Below are 26,354 nucleotides of genomic sequence, written 5' to 3'. Positions count from 1 at the left end.
GCTCTGTGCTTCCCGCGGGAGGAGTCCCATGGTACAGGGCACCACTTTCTCACACTGTTCCGTCCTCCCAAGTTGTCCTCCAGCCCAGGCCAAGGAGTGAACCATCCCTGGTGGTGTCACAGGAAGGTGATAACACGTCCCACCAAGTCAGACAGTTGAGCAGGAAGAGGAAAGAACTGGATCCTTGATTGAATGGCTTGGGAAATAAAATGTTTCTATTTCTTCAATTATGTTAGGTTTTTCAGTTCTGGTATCTAAAAATAGCTTAACAGACAAACGATGGAAGCACCACACGTTTGTAAGCATTCTGATTGGGGAGGGAAACTATTAGTTGGTGAAAAACTAATTGCATTAATACTTTATTTCCAACTTGGTTTTCCTTTCAAAAGAACAAATACCAAATATTAAAAGATCATCAAAGCAAAGCTGCCCTTACAAGTTTCCAAAATGTGTCTTGATATCTACTTCATTAGACATCTTACAAGACTGAATCAATTTCTTTTAAAAAAATAGTAAATTCTAGTTTTTTAAAATCAAAAACAATGATGAAGATTTCCCTATGCACCTACACCCACCTCTTACACTACTTTGGGGTAATATAATGTTAATAAATATAACCAGCACAAGTGTAAATGTCTAGCTTTTGCATGTTTGTCATTAAAAGAAAACAATTAAGCTTCAATTAAAGAAAGAATGTAGCTGATCAGAACTATGAGGATCATAAATGTACACATTTCATTTATTTTTGAAAAGTTGGAGGAGAATACTGTTTTTTTGTACATGTAAGGAGCTATTCACAATAAAGAGCAAATACCAAGGCCAATGCCACATAAGACTCCGTCTCGTGTTTCGCTTCTACCCAGCTGTCCCAAGCAACATCCCAGATCCATCTGCTGGCAATCTGCGAGAGAAGTTTTTTTTAAAAGACCAATTTGAGCATATTAAGAAGTCATTTTAAAATCCACACTAGTTTTTTTTTAATAGTGCACCTACAACTCAGAAGGCTGAATCTCCCTCTCATGAAGAGACCCAGAGTGGTGCTGCTCAGTCCCTTTCTCCTCTCTGAAGGCTGGAATCTTGGTGCAGTGTGTCCTGGGGCAGGGTCAGAAGCCCTAAGGGGGGACCCAGCAGCTCTGAATCTAGCCTACTCCACTGTGGTACAGACCACGGTAAGGAATACTACTTTCCACTCTTAGAAGAATTTCATCCAAAGCCTGTTAGGACCCTGCCTTGGAGAAGCAGCAACAGGCAACTGATACCATCAGGCAGGCACCCCCTGGAATCCCAGCTTCTCTCTGCTTTCAAAGCCTTACATGTAGCACCGTAGCCTGCTTCTCGCTAATGGATCTAAAATGGCCATAAATTCTTCGTCGACTCTATTTCTTCACCCCTTGAGTATGAGTTGGCCTTGTTACCTGCTGTGAACAAAATGTGGCCTTGTGTGACTCCCCCAGAGGTCTCACTCTCTGCTCTTACCCTCCTGGAGAGCCAGATAGGAATCCTGCTCCATCCCCTGAAGATGGTCACTCTCCTCTGGGGAGCCTAGGTCCAGCAGCAGCCATCACACGTGCTGAGATGTGAGAGGGCTCTGGACTTCCAGGCCCAGTAGAGTCACCAGAGACCTGCAGCTGGTTCAGGCTGAGCTGCCCCATGTTTCAGTAAACAGTTGCCGATTGTGTCAAACTCTTAAATTCCGGGGCAGGTTCTTGTCCCCTTGTATTGGCTGACACATTCCCCCCCACCCCGACATCACACTGCTCTCCACAAGCTGAAGCAGGCCAAGGTCATCCTGCCTCGGCTCCAAGTGCCCTCAGCTTGGACTGTTCCCAGGGGTCTCTGGCACAGCTTGTCCCCCCCCATCTGGACACCAGAGGACCTTCCCTTCCCTAGGCAATCCCAAGCAGCCCTCTGGTACCCTCACTTCAGCCCACCACAACTCTCCCTAGGTACTTCACACCATCTAGACCTTCCTGTTACTTCACCATGTGTGCTGGTGCTGTCTGTGGCAGAACTTCCCTGGGGAGCCAGGACTGCCTCTGTTGCTGGCTCTGCATGGCCAGCACCTTCACCTGCCCACATCCTCCTTGTGCTTCAGAATGCAGTTCCGTCCCCCATGAAGCCTCTGCAGATGGTGCAGAAGCACAGGTTTCACCCCTTTTCTCACCAGCTCTGCCCATTCACAACCAGTTCCCCGGAGGCCTAGGGTCTATCATGGTGATGATGCGCACAGCCTTGCTCCAGCTGGCATCTGTCCTGAGCCTGTGGTGCTGCAGCCCCAGGGCCACCTTGGACGGGGCCCAGGCTCCTGCAGTGCTTGCTGTACCCAGGGCACTGCTTCCTCAGACTCCAAACTGGAGCACTTCATCTCCTTGACTGGAGAAAAGCTCCTGGAAACTCCTGGCCCACGTCTTATGATTCTTTGTATTTTCCTCAGTACCCAACACACATTAGTACCTCAAGTAGATTTATGGGTTAATTAACTTAAATGATATTAAGCTGCTATGATTGAGACACAGGGTAACTCTGCAATTTAATAAATCATCGATAGAAAATGTTACATCTAGGTTAGTACTTTTCACATGATTCACAGTAAAATAAGACATTTTTAACAAAAGGATCCCTGCACCTCAGGACCCTGAAGTGTTTGGGGATCATCACTGTGAACACCAGACCCTCGGGAGGGGACACCTTACAGTTCTAAAGGCAGGTGCAGGGTCTGTGGGTACTTACGTTTATTGCTTGACCGGTCTTTTGAATAAATAATACTTTTATAATGAACTTATAACGGTGATACCCAAATTCTTTGACTGCTGATAGTATTCGGTCTGACAATTCAAGTGACAAATGAGAGAAGAGTTTATCATCATATTTGACATCTTTAAGATGTTCCTTTAAAAAATTAAGAAAAATACTTTAATTTTCAAAACAAATATTTTTGAATAAAAAAGTGGAAAACATGCATCTAAATAACACATTAAAATAAACATATTTGAGACAAAATAAGATTAAATAAATGTTACACTTACCAATTTATTTCAATAACAATTTTAAAAAATTATTTTGATTTTCTAAATTATATTCGATTGCTCTTCATTATCAACACTTAAGCTGTAAGTTGGTGTTTACTAGACTCTGTCAAACAGTTATGAGGGAGACTCAAGGGGAATTTTTAAAGGTTTCTGGAAGTTCATAGGTAAAGAAAAGATACCTTTTGTAATTCGGATGTTGTTAAGATCTACCTTTTAGACCAGAGCCTGCCTTGTGTGACTCCATCTTCCCCTGTCTCCTCAAACCAACACCTACATCTCCCCCTCCCCCTGTGGCCTCTCACACCTGGGGAAACGCCAAGGCATGGAAGGTTTCCACTCCTGCTGGTTAACAGGTTGGTGATGACCTGGAGGCAGCGAGCTGTCCCGCGTGGACGGAACTGGACCACCTAACCACACCTGGAGGTGACTCCCTGGGCTCTGATGATGACAGATGGACTGCCACCAGCCACTTCCACAGGATGGGAAACCAAATAAATGTGTCTCTTTGTCTCTCTCCTCCCTTCTTTCTTTCCTTCTCTCATAGAAGTCTTCGGGGTTTGGAACTGGGGACTGGCTGTGGCTCCAGCTTCCCAATGCTGGTCTGGGGAGAAACTTGCCCCACCCCAGGTGCTGACTGGGACCTTGATCTCCAGTCCAGTCCGGTCAGGGTGTGGCTTCTCTAAAGGCTGGTGGCCGGGGGCCACACAAGCAGAGAAAGTGGTACTTGACAAGGCTGTTCCCCCAGTGTTTCCTTTCCTTTTCTTTTTTCACTCTCTTGTTGTTGTTGCTTGTTTCTGTTCCCCACCCCCTTGATGTTGGTGATAGGAACAGACAGACTTGAGCCCTGGGAGCAGGAAGACAGGGCGTAATTCTCTAAAGCAGCCGCCTGTGCTGACCGCCACATGCTTTCTTTAAAAAGCAGTTTACCTGCAGCACTGCCTGGCTTAAGTCAATAGGCTGCGTTACATTCCTGAGCAAACAACCTGTTATCTGCAGGAGAAACACAGGTCTGAAACGTTGACAAGAAGAACACAAGTTACAATGGGGGTGATGGGGGGCCGAATATTGTGACCCTTACACAGACCAAGCCCCAGAACTTGGGAGATAAGGATAATTCCCTCAAGCCATAAAATCTATAAGAACAGTTTCCTACTAGAATTGGTCAGCATGATCCAAAGTGCCCTAGAGTTGTCCTGAACATCTACCATGCCCAGTGGGGACTTGGAAGTCGGATATTGTCCTATTGTCAGCGGGAGGTGAACTGGGAGAAACTCTGGACACTGCTCTGGGACCCCAACAAAGCTGGAGGGCAGGAGGAGTACACCATCCTTCTCCTCTCTGAGCAGACCCACTCTCTCCCTTCCAAGTGTCCCCTTGCCCTTTTTCTTAGCCCTTCAAAACACTTGTGCCTGCAACTCTGAGCAGCATGTCTGAGATTCCGCTGGTGTGATGGCAAGAACCATGAGAAAGGACATTGTGGCCAGCTCAGCTCTGAGCACCTTCACCCTGTGACATCCTGAACGGAGCTCCAGGCCCTGGTGTGCCTGCGAGCAGCTGCCACTGTTATCTGGAACAGTGAAGTCAGGCACGTCTGCCTTTGGGAGCCACCACGTCCAGTTCACATACTCACAAGAATTGTCTGCAACTGTGAACACATGAGTTGGCAATCAAACCCTAAACACCTTATTTTAAGAACTCTGGGGATTGATTAGAAAGTAGATTTCTTAAACCCAAGGGATTATCCTAGCTGCATCCAAAATTCCCCACATTTCCCTTCTGTTAACCCGCCCCCCATGCACACACCTTAGAGGCCGCAGTGCTGGAACACTGTCTCTCTCCTTTTGCAGTCAGTCTCTCTCAGGCTGTGGCCCCTTAGCCAGCTACCAGTACTTAGCATGCTACCAGTACTTAGCCAGATGCTTCCTCATACCCTCTGTGAGCTTGCCTAGAGAGCTCCATGCAAGCCTCAAACACTTTCCATATAAAGTGAACAGGTAATGGAGTAAGCTTTCCCTGTCCCCAAGTCCACAGGACTGCCTTCTCTGTCTTCCAACCACTGAGCTCTTCCCCTGCCCTGAGTTTATGTAAACCAAGATCTAATCTAAATTCACGCATTATTTTCATAGGTACTTTTATAGATAGCTTCAATTGCCTGGCAAACTTTCTTAAGCCACCTTAATTTTTACATAAGCAAAAAGAAATTCTAGACAAGTTGCCATTATTTCTAATATCATATAGTCAAAAAATATTGTGGAACTGGCAATTCTGAACAAAGGTAGATAGAAAGTGATGCATAAGCCGTGTCCACCCAACCAACAGTGCAGACAGAATATTTTCCTCTCACTGTCACCAGTTCCCACCTGCTCCCACCTGGCCCTTCCAGAGGACACTGCAGGTCAGAACCAGATAAGCAGATGGGATCCCTAGCACCAGAGTCCCAAAGAATAAAATCCCTAAAAGTCTAAATTCCCCCAAAGAGCAAAATCCCAAAAATCACAATCCTGAAAGAATAAAATCCCAAATGTTGAAATTCTGAAAGCACAAATCCCAAAACCCACAATACCCACTAGAAAACAAAACAAAACAAACACAAAAACAAGCCAACATAGGCTAAGGGAAGCAGGGGGCCAGGGGCCGTGTGTGCTACCTCTCCCTGTCCCTTTACCCACAGCACGAGACCTGCCTTCAAAACCAACTGTCCCCGGGGCCTGAGACAGCAAGCAGAGGACCCTGCATCCGGGTGCTGCAGACACGCAGCCCCGCACCCTGCAGAACACAGAGTGGCCAGGACTCTTGGTCAGGCACTTGGCTATCAGAGACAGGCTCCCATCTTTACCATGTCATCTAACAGGAAAACTGGAGCTGGCTTCATGTTGGTACTTTCACAACTGTCCCCATTGTTTTTTTGGTTTTTATCAAATATATAAAATTCATTCCACTCTTGGATCCAAATTCTGAAACTCATCTGCTCTGTATGTATGAATGCTGGAGTAAGTGAAGCAGTTCCCTTCGGATGAGTGAGCTGGTCATGTGGCATGGCCATGCTAAAAACTCCAGTTTAAAAAGACCACTTTTCACTGCAGGGTCATCCTCACCACATAATCCTTGCACCGTTTTTTTTTCAGTCCCAAAATTGGTCTATAGCCTTTTATTTCCTAATCATGGCATGACACCATTCTGCTCCTAATGCTGCTGAGAAGGTGCACAGAGCGGAAAGTGTTCAACAGTGGCAGGTGGACATCTGCCTTCGGTGCACTGCCAGCAAGGTCCCTTAGAGTGCTGCAGAGTGTGCATGGGTCTTACATGAGGGGTCCTAAGGCAACCGCCACAGGGGCACAGAATCTCCAACCCAGGAGAGTGAACTGGGAAAGTCTGTCTTCACAACACTGCAGCACACTTTTTCAAAAGCAATACTTCAATTATAATGCTCAAATCAACAACTAATGTGTCAATATTTTTCCCCAAACTGGAAAAATGTTTGCTAAACTGTCAAGAAGAAAAGATGTGACTCTGTTTGTACTTAACACATATTCACAAGTATTCCTTGCATCCTTATCCTGCACTAAAGATACTTTGGTAATATAATTTTTAAGTAATAGCTGCAAAATGTTTTTAAGACTAACCTTTAATGATGGTCACACTCCAATTTTTTGCAAGAAAAAAAAAGAAAAGGGGGGCTGGGGCAGTAGCTCAGTGGCAGAACACTGGCCTTGCATGTGTGAGGCACTGGGTTCAATCCTTAGCACCACATTAAAAAAATAATAAAAATAAAAATAAATAAAGTCATTCTGTCCATGTACTACTACAAAAACAATTTTTTAAAAAGGCAGGGGTGGGGGGTCGGACTGGGGTTGTGGCTCAGTGGTAGAGCGCTTGCCTAGCACGTGTGAGGCCCTGGGTTCACTTCTCAGCACCACATAAAAATAAATAAAATAAAGGTTTTGTGTCTAACTACAATTGAAGAATAAATATTTTTAAAAAAAAAGAAAAAGAAAAAAAACAGGCATAAAATCTGTGATGATTATTAGGTGAAATAGCGTTGGCTGAGGTAGGGAGCTCTTCTAGCAAGCAGTGCAAAAAAACCCCAAATAAATAAAAATTAAGTTAAAAAATATTAACTGTCTGCATAGGCATTCCTTTCAGCTGGTGGCTTTCCAGGAGCTTTTAAGAATGAATTAAAGTCACATTGCCCAAAGACACTGGTAGTTACTGACTGCTTCAAAAACAAGTGGGACGGGCGGGGACTGGGGCTCAGTGGTAGAGCACTTGCCTGGCATGTGTGACACCCTGGGTTCCATCCTCAGCACTGCATATAAATAAATAAAAGACCCACTGACAGTGCCCAGTGGGTGATCTGTGAGTGCCCTGGCATGGACCTCCATGTCCTCACAACAACCAAGAAGCCTGGCACTAGATGGAGAACTCAACAGGGAGGGCTGGTGGCAGTGCACGACGACCGTGGAGGAGTGTGCAGAAGAGCAGCACAACAGAGCAGCACGAGGAACCAGAGCCAGTGGTGGCCCGAGGACCCCTCTCAAGGACCATCACTCTGTGACACACTTTTTGGATATGTCAGTGGGGGGAGCCACCTGTGAAAAACACCGGAGGATCTTCTCTCCACGCGAAGCCAGGGAGATTTTAGGGTTAGCCTTTGGAACAATCCTTAATAGATTGCCCAAGGCACATGACCTTTATCTTCACTTTGTTAGGAAGATTCTCATGGTCACTCAGGAGATGGGCGTGACCCGTTGGAAAACGGACAGCTGAAGTGGACATATGAAAAAATGCTCATCATCTCTAGCAATCAGAGAAATGCAAATCAAAAACACTCTAACGTATCATCTCACTCCAGTCAGAATGGCAGCTCTTAAGAATATAAACAACAATAAGTGTTGGTGAGGATGTGGGGGAAAGGCACACTCATACACTGCTGGTGGGACTGCAAATTGGTGCAGCCAATTTGGAAAGCAGTATGGAGGTTCCTTGGAAAACTGGGAATGGAACCACCATTCAACCCAGCTATCCCTCTCCTCAGTCTATACCCAAAGGACTTAAAAACAGCACACTACAGGGACACAGCCACATCAATGTTTATAGCAGCACAATTCACAACAGCTAAACTGTGGAGCCAACTTAGATGCCCTTCAGTGGATGAATGCATAAAAAAAATGTGGCATATATACACAATGGAATTTTACTCAGCAATAAAAGAGAATAAAATCATGGCATTTGCAGGTAAACGGATGGCGTTAGAGAAGATAATGCTAAGTGAAGTTAGCCAATCCCCAAAAAACAAATGCCAAATGTTTTCTCTGATATAAGGAGGCTGACCCATAGTGGGGTAGGGAGGGAGAGCATGGGAGGAATAGATGAATTTTAGATAGCGCAGAGGGGTGGGAGGGAAAGGGAGGGGGCAGGGGACTAGCAAGGATGGTGGAATGTGATGGACATCATTATACAAAGTACATGTTTGAAGACTTAATTGGGTGTCAACATACTTTATATACAAATAGAGATACAAAAATTGTGGTATATATGTGTACTAAGAATAGTAATGCAAAAAAAAAAAAAGAATAGCGTTACCCTTTTTTAGGTAGAGGGAAGTGAAAGGAGGGGAAGGCAAGGGATGTGGGGATAAGAAAGGTAGTAGAATGAAACAGACATTATTACTTTAGGTATGTATGTGACTGTATGACCAATGTGATTCTACAATATGTATAATCAGAAAAATGAGAAATTATATCCCATCTATGTATGATATATCAAAGTATCTAAGTGCATTCTACTGTCACATATAACTAATTAAAACAAACAAAAAAATTAAAAAAAAAGAAAGAAAAAAAGGAGCTGCCCCTTTCTCTACAGCCAGCAAGCAAAGAAAGAGTTCCTCCCATCAGGGACAAAACATAAACCCCACAGGCACGCCCCAGTGGCCTACTTCCTGCAACCAGTTGCCATTCACGGAACCCTTATCAGGGTTATTAGGTTATAGATATATTATATTAGGTTATATACATATGTATATAGATATACATATTAGGTTACAGATCTCATAACCTAATCATCTCACCTCTGAACATTCTTGCACAGTCTTACATGTGAGCTTTTGGGGGACACCTCATATCTAAACCATAATAGCCTCCAAGCAAACTTTCTAGAACCAAAAAAAATATTAGTTTATTCCTTTATTAGGAAAGATAGTGAGAGAAATTCTTTTCACCTGAAAAAGGTAGCTTTTAGATACTCAAACTAGTATAAATACTATTGGTATTAGTAATGATATTAAGTCACAAAATTGAAGAAGCTTGTTTTAGGCCAACCTGCATTTCATTTTTGGGTAGGGTCATTGGTTTTTTTTGCAGAGTGCATTTTGACATGCTGCACATACATGGAGCAGAACCATTCTAATCAGCACCTGTTCTGCGGTTGGACGGAGGGGAGTTTCACCGGTCGTGTATTCAGACATGAACACAGGAGAGCCACGTCTGATCCATTCTACTGTCCTTCCTATTCTCATCCCCCTCCCTTCCTTTCATTCCCCTGTGTCTAATCCATGAACTTCTATCCCCACCCCCCTTATTTTGTGTTAGCATCCACATACCAGAGAGAACATTCAGCTTTTGACTTTTTGGGGATTGGCTTATTTCACTTAGATCAATAATCTCCAGTTCCAGATTTACCAGAAAATGCATACTTTTATTCTTCTTTATGACTGAGTAATATTTCATTGTGTATATGTATCACATTTTCTCTGTCCATTCATCGGTTGAAGCACACCTAGGCTGGTTTGGTAGCTTAGCTATTGTAAATTGAGCTGCTATAAACATTCATGTAGTCTAGTCCATTTACCAAGTGACACACAAATCCACTAATTTGTAGTGGGGTCCAGACCAAAAATGGCTCTCACTAGGTCCAGGCTTTTGCAAGATGTTTGGCCACTTGGCCCATATAATCCAGCAGGTCCATTGTAGGCCCTGGAGGAGAATTGTATCATAGGCCTTTAGGAATTTGGAACAAGCCCTTGCCATCATCTGCAGCCAACTAATCTCCTTGGTTTGCTACTGGGCCTTTTGGAGAGAATGAACGCTTGATCATGGGCCACCACATTACCATGCAATCTGCCCATCATGAACCGCAAGCCAATGAGCCACTAGCAAAATTTCGGATTCCTGTATGCACAACCTCATGTTTCACTAGTCTAAAGGTCTCAGTTCCAGAAGAACAGATGCTTTCACCAGGAGACATACGCATGATGCCGTTAGATTGGAAGCTATGAACTGGAAGGTATGCTGCTTGAACACTTTGGGCTCTTCATGCCTCTGAGTGAACAGGCAAAGGAGGAGGAGCTACGGTATCGACTGGGGTGATTGATCCTAAACTGCAGAGGGAACGGCCCCTCTACACAGAGGAAAGGGGAATATGTCTGGAATACAGGAGACACTTCAGTGTGTGGTGGTCGTACTTGTGTCCTGTGATCAGGTCCATGGAGAGCTCTAACAGCACGAGTCACACAGAACTGAACATGGCCCAGATTCCTCGGGAACGAAGGCTTGGGTAACTCTGCCAGTGAAGAACCAGGGCCAGCTGAGGGCCTGCTGAAGACGGGGGTAACAAGTGGAGGCAGAAGCTACTTGTGAACACCAGCTATCACCACGTGGGCACCAGTCACAGAGCTCAGCCCCTAACTGCCTGAGCACTTCCCGCTTCCTGGACGTGTGTGGATAGACATTAACAAGCAACTGTGTCTATTTTCTTTCCTGTCACACTCCCTTGCCATGTAACATGGAATACATTGACTTTCATTAGTAAAATCATTGCTGATTTTACATCATAGTATTTAAGTTACAGGGTAACTCAAGAGCCTTATCTCCTATCCTGGGGAAGAAATGATTGGATGTGCAGTTGTATGCAGGTGCTTTGTATCACATTAGGCAGTTTTGACACTGTGATCATCTCTGGATAGTCTTTGTTTTAAGGAGGTTTGTACGGATGCTCACTTGACAAGTAGACTTGTGTCTGAGGTGTCCACTTGACTGGGCTAAGCTCCAACGCTGTTAAGTTGTGTCCGTAAGGAAGCTTCCAGAGGTTAGCAAGCTCATGTGTTGGTCGACTGAATGAATAAGATGACCTCACCAATGTGAGTGAGTGCCATCCTGTGTTTAGGGCTGAACAAGGTGAGGGAGGGGGAGGCTGACTTCTCTCTGCCTGAGCTGGACACTGTTGCTCCAGGTTCTTGGACTGGGACTGGGAGTTGGGCCTTCAGCTCCTCTGGCTCTCACGCCATGGGAGTCAAACTGCACTACGCCACCAGGTTTCCTGGTTCTCCAGCTTACACTCAGCAGGGTTGGGGACCTTTGGACCTCTGTAGTTCCATGAGCTAGTTCCCATAATGAATTCACACACACACACACACACACACACACACACACACACACACACACACACAGTTTTTCTGGAAAATACTGATAAAATACTACTATTGTATGTATCTATCAACTTATCCTTGATTATCTTGTGGTGCTGGGGATTGAGCCAAGGGCACACCGGGCAAGTGTTCTTTCACTAAACTAGACCTACCCCCAACCTACCATTAATATCTGCTGGACTTTGGTTTCCACTGAGTGAGCTTGGAACTTCTTCAGTGGCTCCATTCTATATGAATTAGCAAACTTTAGTTTTGCCAGGGCACTCTTCCATTCTTTACCTATATCAGCGATAGAGTCATCAAACGGCGGTTCCACATATTGAACATCATGAAAAGAATCTCTTAGTCTTTCTCTTAAGATCTGGGCATACTGAAGTGGGGAGAGATGGGGGGGAGAGAGAAATTAATTTTTAAATTGTTAAATGCAATTCCAGATTGAATAACCCTGATACAGTGGGATAGGCATGACACAGAGCTTGGCATGGTATGGATAGGAGGGAATTCCTCAGAAACGTCCATCTGAGACAATTCATAAATGCTCAGAAGTAAGTGACCAGGAGATCTATATCCTGGTTAGTGGAGAATCGATTTGATGGGTCAGTAATTTGAAAGGACTGCTGTACTGGTGAGAGCCATAGGCAGTCGGTGTGGCTGGGGGATGTGGGTCACTGGGCTTGTGCCTTTGGGGTTCATATTTTGTCCCTGGTGAGTCACTTTCTGCTTCCTGGCTTCCCTGAACTGAACACTGTCCTCTGCTTTGCCCTCCCACCATGATATTCTGCCTCAGCCTGGGCCCAAAGCTATGGAGTTGGTCAACCATGGGATGAACCTCTGAAACTGTGAGACAAAGCAGACTTTGCCTTCTCTAGGTCATTCTTGTCAGGTATCTTGGTCACACAAAGCTAACTCACATGGAAACTGGTACTGAGCAATGAGGTTGTTGCATGTGTTTCGAAGCCTTTGGAACCAGTTTTCAGGAGGAGGTTGGAAAAGTTTGGAGATGCAGGCTGGAGAAGCCCTGGAATTTTGTAAGCAGAGCTTAATGAGTGATTCCGGTGGGAACTCAGAAAACCAGAATGCTGAGAGAAAATGCAGACAGGGAAGACTGTGTTCTTGACATTTGAGAGGGGGTCAGGAAGTATTGAAAATTGAGGCCATTCCTGTCACATTCTGGCCAACTGGTCTACATTTTTGTCCTGAGACTTCCTGTGAGGCTGAGTTTAAAGGTAACGGACTGACCAATCTGGAGGGGAATTTCAAGGCAGCATATCATTCGGGCTCTGGCATGGGTATTGCTCTGGCTTATTATCCCAGTTACTCTAAGAATTTGGAGCAGAAAGCAGAGGAGAGAGATTTTTTAAAATTGCAATTTGGCCAGAAAAGAGCATATAAAACTGGAGCCACAGAAGTTGTGGTGGCTGATGAGATGACCACCACTAGAGACAAGTACTTCGCACAGAGACAACAGAAAAGGTGTCTTCGGAATATCTCAGGAATTGGCAAGACCACACCAATGGTAGGCTCAAGAACATGAAAATGAAGACTTCTTTGAAAAGAGAGCCTGGGGGCTCACATAGGGGTGCCTAGGAAGCTGTTTCCCCGGGAAAACAACTCAGCCACTCAGGCACTTAGACGCCACTGCTGTCGTGGTCCAAGAGGGCAAGGCTACTGCTTGAGTTGGCAGTAGATGTTGGTATCATCCATATGGTGCTGGTTCTGCAGGAGTGCAGGGTCGCAGAGAGTGGAGCAGGGTCAGGTTCCCTGCAGGCAGTCCCTGAGAGGGTGATGTGTGAAAATGCAGAAAGAAAACGGAAGGTACAGTGGCTTCTACTGGGATCAAGAGACGCCAATAACATGGAATGACTATTGAGAAATGACACTGGCCACAGACAGAGCCTGTCTAAGAGAGACACCATGTGGGCTGCACCTGGCAGGACCAAAGGGGTGGGGCTGCCCAAATCCTTTAGATGGGACATATACCACCATGTGCCCTAGATGCCAGACATGGTATCTGGGTTTCAGTACTGACTTGGTCCCATTCTTTCTGTCCCTGTTCCTTCATTTTGAAACGGGAATGTTTACTCTGTGACATCATGGAGTGGATCTATGTAACTTGCTTTTGAGTTTTACGTGAATTCACAGTCAAGAATATACCTTGAGTCTCAGGAGACTTTGGACTTGGACTTTTGGGCAATGCTGGAACTATTTAGACTACAGGGCTCTTGCAAATGGACGAAATGTGTTTTGCATTATGTGATGGGCGTGGGCTTTGGGAGGATAGGGTGGAATATTATGGTGTGGACATGAAGAATCCCCTGAGAGTTTGTGATTAGATTATGAGAGTTGTAAACTCATCGGTGGATTAATTCATTTGATGGATAAATCCACTGATGAGGTGGGTTGATAATTAATTATTTAATCTGAATAATTTAATCTATTTGATGGACTGATAATAACTTGGGGGGATAACTGTAGGCAGGTAGGGTGTGGCTGGAGGAAACAGGTCACTAGGGGAAGCTCTTGGGATTCATATATTGTCCCTGTGCCTTCACCTCTCCTCTCGCTCCTTTCTGACTGCCCCCAGTGGAGCATCTCTGCCATGCCCTTCTGTCACCATGTTCTGCCTTATCTTGGGCCCAGAGCCGAAGTCGGTTTATGATGTACTGAACCCCGGAAACCATGAGCCAAAGTAAACTTCTCTTCCTATAAATTGTTCTTCTCATGTATTCTGAAAAAAATGAAAAGCTGACTAACACTCAAAAATCTGTTACAAAAAACGTTTATGAAAAGGCAGTCACTAAATCCTAGATTTACTCTTAGCTATCAACTTGGTGTAAACAGAAAAAATGGATCCTTGTGTTTTAGTCAGCTTTTTCCCTGCTCTGACTAGAGGAACTGACCAGAGATGGAACAGGGTCAGGTTCCACTGGAACCTCCTCCATGGAGGAGGAGAAGCTTATTTGAGGTCTCACAGTGTGAGAGGTCTCAATCCATAGGCAGCAAGCTGCACTCCTTGAGGTTCATGACAGAAGAGTGTGGCAGAGGGAAGCAGCTCCCATGATGATCAGCAAGGGGAGGGAGGGGGAGAGGGAAAGGGAGAGAGGGAGAGGGAGAGAGGGAGAGGGAGAGAGGGAGAGGGAGAGAGGGAGGGAGGGGGAGAGAGGGAGAGAGGGAGACGGAGAGAGGGAGAGGGAGAGAGGGAGAGAGGGAGGGAGGGGGAGAGAGGGAGAGAGGGAGAGGGAGAGAGGGAGAGGGAGGGAGGGAGGGGGAGAGAGGGAGAGAGGGAGAGGGAGGGAGGGAGAGGGAGGGAGGGAGGGGGATAGAGGGAGAGAGGGAGGGAGAGGGAGAGAGGGAGAGGGAGAGAGGGAGAGAGGGAGGGAGGGGGAGAGAGGGAGAGAGGGAGACGGAGAGAGGGAGGGGGAGAGAGGGAGAGAGGGAGGGAGGGGGAGAGAGAGAGAGAGGGAGGGAGGGAGGGGGATAGAGGGAGGAAGAGGGAGAGAGGGAGAGGGAGAGAGGGAGAGGAAGAGAGGGAGAGAGGGAGAGGGAGAGGGAGAGGGAGAGAGGGAGGGAGGGAGGGGAGAGAGGGAGAGAGGGAGAGGGAGAGAGAGTGGGAGAGGGAGAGAGGGAGAGGGAGAGGGAGAGAGGGAGAGGGAGAGGGAGAGAGGGAGGGAGGGAGGGGGAGAGAAGGAGAGAGGGAGAGGGAGAGAGAGAGGGAGAGGGAAAGAGAGAGGGAGAGGGAGAGAGAGAGAGGGAGGGGAGAGAGGGAGAGAGGGAGAGAGGAGAGGGAGAGAGGGAGAGGGAGAGAGGGAGAGAGGGAGAGAGGGAGGGAGGGAGGGGGACAAAGGGAGAGAGGGAGAAGGAGAGAGGGAGGGAGGGAGGGGGAGAGAGAGAGAGGAAGAGGGAGAGAGAGAGAGAGGGAGAGAGGGAGGGAGGGAGAGAGGGAAAGACAGAGAGGGAGAGAGGGAGAGGGAGAGGGAGAGAGGGAGAGGGAGAGAGGGAGAGGGAGAGGGAGAGAGGGAGAGGGAGAGGGAGAGGAGAGGGAGAGGGAGAGGGAGAGGGAGAGGAGATTCCATTTGCCAGATACAAAATGTATACCCCAAACCCTGCCCTCAAAGACCTCCTCCTCCAGCCACACCACCTTCAGTCTCTACTCAGTTAATCCCACCAGGGGATTAACTCACTGATTGGGTTAAGGCTCTTATAACCCAATCATTTCTCCTCTGAACCTTCTTGCATCGTCCCACACATGAGCTTTTGAGGGACACCTCACACCCAAACTATGACAACTTGTCTTTTTGTGTACATACACAAATATTCCACAAAAGATGCGAACGAACTGGGAACAGAAGTGGCCTCCAGAGAGGATGACTGAAGAGCTAGGGCACAGGGGCCTGAGGAGACCTTTCATAATCCTTGCCCCAACATTATGAAAACATTATCCGTCATTGCACCAAACGGATTTTACTTTTATTTGTCTCTGAATAATACAATTATCTAGAAAACACATTCATAGCCTCAGGTTGAAAATATAATAAAACTCAATTGATTTGACATAAGTCCATGATTTTCAGGCACGATTTTCATTTTCTGACATCCACGTGCATGAAGGAGATGTCTACTTAGAGCCTAGTATGCTCCAGATGAGTACTCTAGCCTATTAAAATGGTGACCTTCATTTTGTAACATCCAGACATTTTTTCTTACCTAATTGCTTCATTAGACCTTTCAGTTCTATGTTAAATAAAAGTAGAAAAATAGATATCCTTTCCTTGCTCTTGATATTAGAGAACAGACTTTCAGCCTCTTACCACTTCAAACATTTTACCACTGAGAAGATGTTAGGTGTGGGCTTTTTGTATACACGGCTTTGACGGTACTGTTAGCTGCTCTCCCTTCCTGATTTCTCCAGTGTTTGTATAATGAGAGGAAGTTGCATTTTGTCACATGCCTTCTCTTCATCAATTGAGATATTCATGGTATATTTCTTTAGTTGATTTATGTGATGTATTATTGGCAGATTTTCATATGTTGAAAAATCCTTCCATTTCAGGAGCTGATCCCACTTGGTCATGGCATATAATCTTTTGAACATAATGCAGAATGCTAATTTTTTTAAAATGTTTAGTTGTAGGTGGACACAATACCTTTATTTCATATATTCATGTGGTGCTGAGGATCTAACCCAGTGCCTCACACTTGCAAGGCAAGTGCTTTACCACTGAGCCACAACCCCAGCCCCAGAATGCTAATATTTTTGAGATTTTTTTCATCAATATTCATATGAGACACTGGTCTATAGCTTTCTTTACTTATAGGGTCTTTGTCTGACTTTGGAATCAGGGTAATGCTGAATTCACAGGATAAATGAAAAAGCACTCCTTCTGCTTCTACCCTCTGAAAAGGGTTGTAGAGAATTCAAATAATTTCTTCCTTGACAATTTGGTAGGATTTATCAATTAACCAATCTAGGTTTGGTGGTTTGTGTTTTGGAAGTTTATTGATTCGATTTTTTTATTCAATTAAACACATTTTTATAGGCCTATTGATATTTTCTATTTCTTTTTTGTGTGAGATCTGGAAGATTGTGTCTTTCAAGGAATTGCTCCATTTCATCCATGTTATCAAATACGTGGATACTGAATTGTTCACGATATTCTTTCATCATCTTTTTCATGTTCACGAGATCTATCATCAAGTATTTCTTGTATTTATATTAGACCTGTGCCCTCTCTTCATGGTAGCTTGCTTAGAGGCTTACTGCTGGTTAGTGATATTTTCAATGAAACGCTTTTTTAAAAAATCTATTGAGTTCCTGTTTTCAATTTCATTCAGTTACTTTGAATTTAATTAGCTCTGTTTCATAGTTTAAGACGAAAACTTAGTTCCATTAGATTTTTCTTCTTCTGTAATATTCGCATTCAATTTAGAATTCCAGAGTTTTCTTCTAAGAACTGCTTTTGCTGCATTCTGACATCATGGGCTTTTTCTTTTTCTGGTAATTGGGATTGATTCCAGGGGATACTACCAATGAGCAACATCCTGAGCCCTGCCCCCGCCTTCTATTGAAACAGCATCTGGCTAAGTGGCCCAGGCTGGCCTTGAATTTGAAATACTCCTGCTTCAATCTCTTGAGTTGTTACAATTACAGGTATGTTGTTTTGAAATTTCTCGAAATTACTTCTTTGGGTAATTTATAAAATGTGCATTTTATAAGTGTATTATTTGATCTCCATATATTTTTAAAATTCAGTTAACTTTCTATTACTGATTTCCAGTTTGATTCCATGTGGTATGAGAGCAGTCATTGTGATCTCTTTTTAAATTTGTGAAGCTATGTTTTATGGTGTATCTTAGTGAAAGTTTCCTCCAAGCTTGAAAAGAATGAGTATTCTATGGTTATTGAAGAAACAATTAGTGGATGACCATTGTTGATGGTGTCCTTGCGTTCAAATATGTCCTTATATTTTCTGCAAAATGCATCTGTTCATTTTTTTTAAAAAATTATTTTTTAGTTTTAGGTGGACACAATATCTTTATTTTATTTTTCATGTAGTGCTGAGAATCGAACCCAGACCCTCAGGCACACCAGGTGAGCGCGCTACCACTTGAGCCACATCCCCAGCCCGAATCTGTTCATTTTTAATAGAGGTGTGTTGAAGTCTACAACTATAATAGTAGATTCATGCATTTCTCATTTCTCCCTTTGTGTCATGTGTTTTAAGAAAAAAATTTTTGGTTGTAGATGGACACAATATCTTTGTTTTATTTATTTTTTTTATGTGGTACCGAGGATTGAATAAAGTGCCTCACGCATGCAAGGCAAGTGCTCAACATTAAGCTACAATCCCAGCCTTTTGTGTCATGTATTTTGATGTTGTGTTATAAATTACATAAATATTAAAAATTGCTATGTTCTTCTTGGAGAACTGTCTCCCTTAGCATTATGTAATTGCCCAACTTTATTCCTGATAATTTGTCTTGCTTTCCAGTTTCCTTTGTCTGAAATTAATATAGCTGCTCCCAGTTCACTTTGATAGACTATTCATTTTTCTTTTTAAAATTGTTACATTATAAGTAATTGTGGCATTCATCATATCATATCTGTACATGCACATAACAAATTTGGCCAATCTAATTTCCCATTACCTTCCATTCTGCTTCCCCATTCACTTGTTACTGTCCTGATCTCCCTTTCATAATTTTAATTTCATTATAATTATACATAAAGGCAGGATTCATTGTCATACATTCATACATGAACATACATAACTTGGTAGACTCTCCCCCGAGTACTTCCCCATGTTCTCCCCTTCTGCCTCCCTCTTGATCTCTCTTTTATTTACTTTTAATCTATACACCTTTATGGTTATTGCAGATAACACAGTTGAATGCTCTTTTCTGGGGGAGGGTATCCGGAATTGAACTCAGGGGTACTTGCCCCTTGAGTCATATCCCCAGCCTTATTTTGTGTTTTTTTTAGAGACAGGGTCTCACCGAGTTGCTTAGCGATGGCTTCGAATTTGCGATCCTCCTGCCTCAGCCTCTGGGATTACTGGTGTGGTCACCAGGCCCAGCTGAATGCTCTTTTTAATCCACTAGCAATTGCTCTCTTTAGATTGCTGTATTCAGCCACTGATATCTAAAGTGGTTACGGACCCAGCTGAATTTGTATCTAACATATTGTGGCTCTTTTCTATTTGTTGCCCTTTTTTCTTTGTTCCTATTTTTGTTTTCCATTCTTTTTTTTTATATTATGGTTTTGAGAATTTCATATAATTCCATTTTCTCAGCTTTCTTAGCATATCAGTTATATTACTTCCTCCTCCTCCTTCTCTCTGGTTACTCTAGAAAACACACAACAAACCCAAACTCATTTTCAACTAATACTAAATATATTAGAAGTATAATTACAATAACAAAATAATTCTAATTCCTCCCTCCCATCCCTTTTATCACTGGTCTCATTCATCTCATTTATATATGAGCACACATAAGCTGATATATATTCACGTAATATATCCATCATGTATCTATTAAGTATAATTAGAAACATCATTGCTATTATTTTGAACAAATCAGTTAGATTAAGAATAGAAAAATAGGGCTGGGGCTGGGGCTGAGTGGTAAAGCTCTTGCCTAGCATGCATGAGGCACTGGGTTCAATCCTCAGCACCATATAAAAATAAACAAATAAAATAAAGGCATTCTGTCCATCTACAACTACAAAAAAAATTAAAAACATAGAATATAAAAATAAAGGTTTTTATTTGAGCTTTTTTTGTTTTTAATATTTTTTTGGTTATCAATGGACCTTTATTATTTAACTTATTTATATGTGGTGCTGAGAATTGAACCCAGTGCCTCACACATGCTAGGCAAGTGCTCTATCACCGAGCCACAATCACAGCCCCTTATTTGACCTTTTCTTATTCCATCTTTGATATTCTTTTCCTCATGTACACCCAAACATCTGACCTATTTTATTTTCCTTCTCTATAAAGAACTTTTTGAACATTTCTTGCAAGGCAGGTTTCTAGCAATGAATTCCACTATTGTCTGAGAAAGTCCTTATTTATTGTTTATATTTATGGAGAATTTTGCAGGATATAGAATTCTAGGTTGATGGATTTCTTCTTTGAATATTTTCCCCTCCACTTTATTCTTTCTTGCATTGTTTCTGAGAGGTGGATATAATTATATCTTCACTAGTATTTTCTCCCTCTGGTTTAATTTTTCTAGTTTGAAAATTATATGCTTTAGTTTTTTTTGTTTGTTTGTTCATTTTTGGCATTTTTCCTGCTCTGTATTTCCTAATCTTCCTAGATCTGTGTTTTGGTATCAACTATTATTCTCAGTTATCATTTCTCAAATACTTCCATCTGTTCCTTTCTTTATTCTTCTTGTGGTATTTCTGTTATGGTTAACTTACACAGTTTGTAGCTCTACCACAGTCCTTGAATATTCTTTTTTAGTCACTTTTCGGGTTTGGAGGTTTCTATTGATATATCCTCAAGTTCAGAGGTTTTTCCTTAGCTGTGTCCAGATTGTTAATAAGCCTAGAAAGATAGTCTCCATTTCTCTTAGAAGTTTTGAGCTCTAGCATTTGGGGGAGGGGAGGGTCCTTAGGATTTTTTTTTCTGTTGTTCATCTGTTACGCTATTTTGTGGAGTATGTTCCTCAACACATTAATCAGTTTAAGATTCCCTGATAACCCCCATCTGTTTATCTGTTTCAGATGCTTGGCTTTTTTTTTTTTTTAAATCTTTTGGTATGCCTTTTAATTTTTTCTTTATAGCCATACATGATTGGGTAAAAAGCACTACTATCAATGGGCCTCCAGTAATTTGATGGTAATGGACAGGAGGAAAGGAAGCATTACATAGTCCTATGATTAGATCAGGTTTTTAGTGAGCCTTTGCATCTGGACTATGAATTTCACCGTGCCCCCCACGTTCCCTTAAATGAATCAGAATGGCTAGTAAGGGCTAGAATTCCTTTTACTCAGTGAGTTACTCTGAAAATTAACTAGTTCCTCCTGAGGGCAGCTCTTGTTAAGAACAGAATATTCTGGTGGATTTAAAAATGTTACCTATCCGTGCTTTGCTTGTTCCTCTGCGATATTTATGGTTCAACTTCTGGAGATAAATCCCAAAAAAGCAAGAGGGCCACATCATGACCGAGTCCCTCTAGAGTTTTTAACTCTGAAAATGAAAAACATCTGACTCCTAGCAATTCACCAATTACATCTCAGGTTTCCACACCCTGAACTTGGTTTCTGCAGTCTCTGTTCTGGTGTGCTGTGATGCTATCACTTGTCCATCACGCTAATTCAAGATGCAGCAAAGGTGTCCTACAACCTCTCTTCTCTAACATATCTAAGAATATTTTTTTCAGTTTGTTAAGTTTTTTATTACTTGTTAGAATGGAGTAATGCCTTTGAGTTCCTTATATCAAGAACTGCAAATGAGAATTCTTTGTTTTTAAAACATTTGAGCTGGGATAGAGTTCTAGGTTTATGTAATTTCTTTGAGCGAAGATAATGTTCAACTGCATTGTTTCTGATAAGTCTGCTGTTGTTTTGATGTTCTGTACATGTGTTTTTCCTAATTGCCTTTACATTTTTAAATCATTAGTTCATGTATATCTTGACATGATTTTCATGTTTCTTGTGCTTGGAATTGAGACTCTTAAATTTATGGGCTTACTGTTTTCATATTTGGAGATATCTCATTTTTTTCAAATATATTTTTATCTGTCCCTTCTTCTCTTCATTTGAAAACTTAAATTACAAGAATATGAGGCCACTTGAATTTAGAGTATAGCTCACTGCCATCTCCTACTATTTTCTTTCTAAATTCACTAATTCTTTCTTTTAATTCCATTAAGTGCAAATCATCTCAGACACTGTATTTTTGCACTGTCAACTATAGAAGTCTCAGATTTGAAATGCTTGATCTTTGTCTACATTCTTGGTTACATGGAATGTAATTGTCATAACTGCTTTGATATAATGATTCAATTTGATTAAAACGAATACAGGAACTTGTTATTAAAACAACTTTAGTATCCTTGTATTCTATCTTTGTGTGATTCCTGGGCCCATTTTTTTGTTTCTTCTCATTTTGGGATTTTTTTTCTTGTTTCTTTGTAAGTCTACTAACATTTATTTGAACACCAGACTCTATATTTCACCTTGCTATCTTTGTATTACCACAAACGCTGTTTACCTTTCTCCTAAGATGTAGGGATTTGGGAAGGATTTGGTCCTCTTCAGTCTTGCTTTCCACCAGGGCAGACCAGGGAAATATGGACATTTGCTCGCCGTTTTCCCCACTAATGAGGTGATATACTTCACACTGCACTGACCACATGCCAAGACATGAAAAATCCTAGGATCTTCAGTACTCTTATCGGTGGGAGCACAACTGTTTTGTGTGGGTCAATGTATTCACTTCTGTTCCTTTTGAGTGATGCTTTTTCTGATCTCAGGTAGTTTTCTTACCAAGTGAATTGAAAGACTAAGCTAAAGACTCAAGGAAACCGTCAGCAGCTCTCAAGCTGTTCATGCACCTTTTCTTTCTGATCTTCGGAGGTCTGATGCTATTTAAGGTAGCCTGGAAACTCATCAGGCAGTAAGGTGGAGGCAATATTGGGGCTCACATTACCTCTGTCCAAAATTTCTGTCCTGTAGTACCTGACATCCAACCAAATGCTTCATATATTTCCTGCACCATTTCAAGTAGTTTCTGGTAGGACTTACTTTAAGTTGGCTACAAGTAGAAGTTCATCAAATGTTATTTTGATCATCTCTTCTATGCCTCTTCTAATTGTATAAGAGGGATTGTTTGCTACCCAAATCTATTAAAAAGGGTCATTTTGTTAAGTTTATTCGGAGTGCTTCTTTAGTAAAGTGCCACCTTCCTTTTCACTACAATATACTGAAGGGATATAACTCCATTGTATTATTAACAGTAGCTCCCAATTGCAATGATTCTCATGGGTTTGGTGCACAAGCACTTTCTCAAACTAACCCTTTGAGTCTATTCTGAAAATTACATCTCTGTCATTTCTTCTTTCTGAATAGGATTGGCCACCTGGTTTAGTAAGCTTAAGTATTTTACTCTTTTAAGAAACAGTCTTTGTACTCATTTTTTAAGACTCAATTATGTAGCCAGGCACAATAGTGCATGCCTGTAGTCCTAGTGGCTCAAGAAGCTGAGGCAGGAGGATAATGAGTTCAAAGCCAGCCTCAGCAACAGTGAGGTGCTCAGCAACTCAGTGGGACCCTGTCTCTAAACAAAGTACAAATAGGGCACTCAGTGGTTGAGTACCCAAGTTCAATCCCTGGTACAAAAAAAAAAAAAAAAAAAAAGACTCAATTAGAAATATGATCCACCTTTTGGTATCTATTAATCCAAGACGAGTTTAACTACTTCACTTACTGATGCAGCATCTCCTTACATCAAACTTACTTAACAGTCCCAGAATAAAATGAGTTTGCTCATTAAATGTCATTAATGTTCAACTCAATGCTATTTGCTAATGTTTAAGGTTTTCAAATGCATATATACAAGACCTATCAATTTTTCAATCTAAATTTTTAGATCTTTACAAGCAGTAGAAATTGATTCTTGTAAAGCAAAAATGTAATATACGGGAGTAATTGGTAGACTAGAAGATTAGCACTAGACTCAGACACATGGGGGCTCTTCAGCTTGCATTTGCAATCTGGATCAACCTCAATCATTTTTTCTGTATCATTCCAAAGAATACATCTAATTGGCCTAATCTGGACTTCATCCTCACTCCAAGGTAAAGAAAGGGGCTGCCAATTCCACTGAAACTTTCTCCAATGGGGGATGAGTTAGTTCTCTGAAGAGAAACTGAGGTGCTACCGCTAGATGAATGCAGGACAGCTGAAGAGCTATTCATACTGGTTAAACTGATCCCTAAGTTTTCCTATATCCAGAAATATGGAAATCATCTACTACTTGAAAGTTAAAAATGACTACAAGTCAGTGTCCTTACGTATACTTAGTGAACATTTGTAGAATGATTTGTTACTGGCCTATGCAAATCTCTTACCTCTAGAAGACTAGATTTTAAAGATTATGTTTCATCATATTCATATCACATTGATATAGGACACAAGAGGCTGAACACCCAAGGAATTTTCAGAAAACAGGTTTATTGACTGCAGCTAGCCGATCCTGAGTGTGGCTCATGCATGAAATTCTCCTCTAGACCCCAAGTCTAGCAATTCTTTGGACTTTATACCCAGTTTCTTTTTTTTTGGGGGGGGGGGCTGGGAGGTTTACATTTTTGCAGAAGTCTACATAAAAGTATATATATTTTTTCTTTGAGTTCTCAGAAAGTGCTTTTCATCCCAGTTCTTGGAACAGTCAGAGATTTTACAGGTTATACCACAAAGGCAAAGTAATAGCCATCAAGTCCACAGTTAGTTTTTTGCAAAACCGAGAAGGGCAAGAGGAAATAGGAGCCCTTTTGCAGAGATCTTTGCTGATATTTTGTTAATAAGAACAATTGTGATGAGGGTCTCTAGAGAAGCTTAATTAAGATGCACTGGTGGAGGAGAGGGTGCCACTACAACATAAGCTGCTTTGGTGCATGTCCCCCTCATTCTGAGGTTAGCCTATATAGAAGTATAGCTCCGTGTCTTCTCCTCTTGAATTGAGACTCATTCAAATTTCAATTTTAGTAGGCAATAAGTTTACAGCAGTCACTCTTGTCTGCAGTATAGAAAGTTTTCAATATGCGGAGTTTGGGGACATCTAGTTTTAAGTGCAACACAATTAGATTGCCAGCTTTGTTCTGCTTTGTCTTATTTCTGTGTGAATGTGTCCTACTTACTTTTCTTCTATTAATTTGTTCCTTCCTTTGCAAAAGGTAGCCACCAAGCAGACATTAGAAATTGCAATGCTGGCTTAGCATTTTTGGGGGGAGTTTGTGTGAGTTCTCACATTTTTTTTTTTTTAACTTGGAAATGATCTTGAACTTTTGTGTTCTGCCTTGTATTTACATATTAATCCTACTGATGATGGGTTCTATGATGTAGGTGTGATGAGAAACCACTACAGGAGTTCCAGGACACAGGTTCTGGTCGTAGTTCTATCATTAACGTCTTGTATCCTTGAGCATTTTTTTCCCCTCCAAGTCTCAATAAACTAACTATATTAATGATTTTCAAAATCCGTTCATATGGAAATACTGTATTTTACCACTAATGAAAGTTGACGAACGCTCCCATTAATATCAAGCTAGCAGAAAGTATTCAATTTCATTCCCTGCATAAATCTTCCATTCTGAGGCTGCTAATTCTTAAGCACTGCAAACGTCTCTCCTACCAGCTTTTCCCCATGTACCTACGGTACACATATGCTCATCTGGGCCGGCGACAGCGCGCTTCTGTGCAAAGCCGCTAACTCAGAGGTGGGAACTGCCCGGGCAGGTCGGGTGCTCGCGGCACCAGGAGGACCGGCGGGGCGGGCGGCACTCACTGCCTCCTTCTCGAACATGCTCGGCCTCCGATCCCTCCGGGGGCCCGGCGACGGCTGCGCAGGAGGGACCGGGCTGGGGGATGGCTTCGCGCCTCGACCTCGCTTCTCCATTCCGCTCCGCTCCGCAGGAAGGCGGGACCGGCGCAGCACCGACCACCCTGACCGCCTCCCAACGCTTCTCCCTCTCGCGAGAGCGGAAGTCTCGTGCCCGAGCCCCGCAAGGCCGGAAGTGGCGCCACGGGAGCGCCAGCGGCCCGGACGGCGCGGGGGAGGCGTGCGTCATTCTCGTAGGCCTAGGCCCGGAGCCGGAAGTAATGGAGGTAGGCGGGCCTGCGGCTCGCAGTTGCTTAGGCTTGACGCTTTAGGTGGAAGCTGCGGGGGAGTGGGTGGGTACTGGTGCCTGGCGCGGGTGTGCGGGTCGGCTGGTTGCCCGTCTACGGCTGGACGCTGTGCGCACTGCGCGAGCCGCTGGCCAGTCCTCGGGGTCGCCCCTGCATCTGGCGTGCTGCCATGGCGCGGACGAGGCCGAGGCGGGCGGCACGGGTTGTGCATCCCCGCAGAGAGGAAGAGAGAGGGAGACTGAAGAGGGTTTTGCTTTCCCACAGAGGAGACAGACACCCACACGGCACCTGTGCATCCCCGCAAAGAGCGACTGGGAAAGAGGGCTGCGGCGAGGGCTTCTCCGTCCCCGCGACGGACCACGCCTCCGTCTCTGTGGAGAGGGAGGGGCGGGGCCACGGGGCTCTTCTGGGGCGAGAAAGAGGCGGAGCCACCGGCCTTTCCTCCGAGGGAGGGTCGCGGAGGGGCCACAGCACTCCTCTGGGAGGGAGTGCGAGGCCTCTGGGCTGCGGCTCAGAGAGAGGGGTGGGGCCACAAGGCTCC

General features: G+C 43.4%; 2 protein-coding genes across 7 annotated transcripts in view; one reads left to right on the top strand and one right to left on the bottom strand.

The window, feature by feature from the left end:
- Window positions 1-790: 790 nt before the first annotated feature.
- Dynlt2 (dynein light chain Tctex-type 2) lies at window positions 791-26,334 on the bottom strand. Its single transcript, XM_076858017.2, has 4 exons — window positions 25,473-26,334; window positions 11,618-11,824; window positions 2,731-2,889; window positions 791-901 (listed from the first exon to the last, which is right to left on the bottom strand). The coding sequence occupies exons 1-4, from the start codon at window positions 25,581-25,583 to the stop codon at window positions 791-793; spliced, it is 588 nt and encodes a 195-aa protein (XP_076714132.1). The 5' UTR covers window positions 25,584-26,334.
- Window positions 25,695-26,354, top strand: part of Ermard (ER membrane associated RNA degradation) — a 40,935-nt gene continuing 40,275 nt past the window's right edge. For 4 of the 6 annotated variants that reach the window (XM_076858011.2, XM_076858007.2, XM_076858006.2 and 1 more), the window contains exon 1: window positions 25,695-25,792. In XM_076858011.2, coding sequence (XP_076714126.1) covers window positions 25,787-25,792 — 6 coding nt within the window. In that variant the 5' untranslated portion in view covers window positions 25,695-25,786. Of the gene's footprint in view, window positions 25,793-25,842; window positions 25,859-26,354 lie in introns of those variants that run through there. The other 2 variants (XM_076858014.2, XM_076858008.2) reach the window with 2 other exon arrangements.

This window comes from Callospermophilus lateralis, chromosome 6 (assembly GCF_048772815.1).
Source record: "Callospermophilus lateralis isolate mCalLat2 chromosome 6, mCalLat2.hap1, whole genome shotgun sequence".
NCBI lineage: Eukaryota > Metazoa > Chordata > Mammalia > Rodentia > Sciuridae > Callospermophilus > Callospermophilus lateralis.
This window is presented reverse-complemented; position numbering and strand designations above follow the sequence as displayed.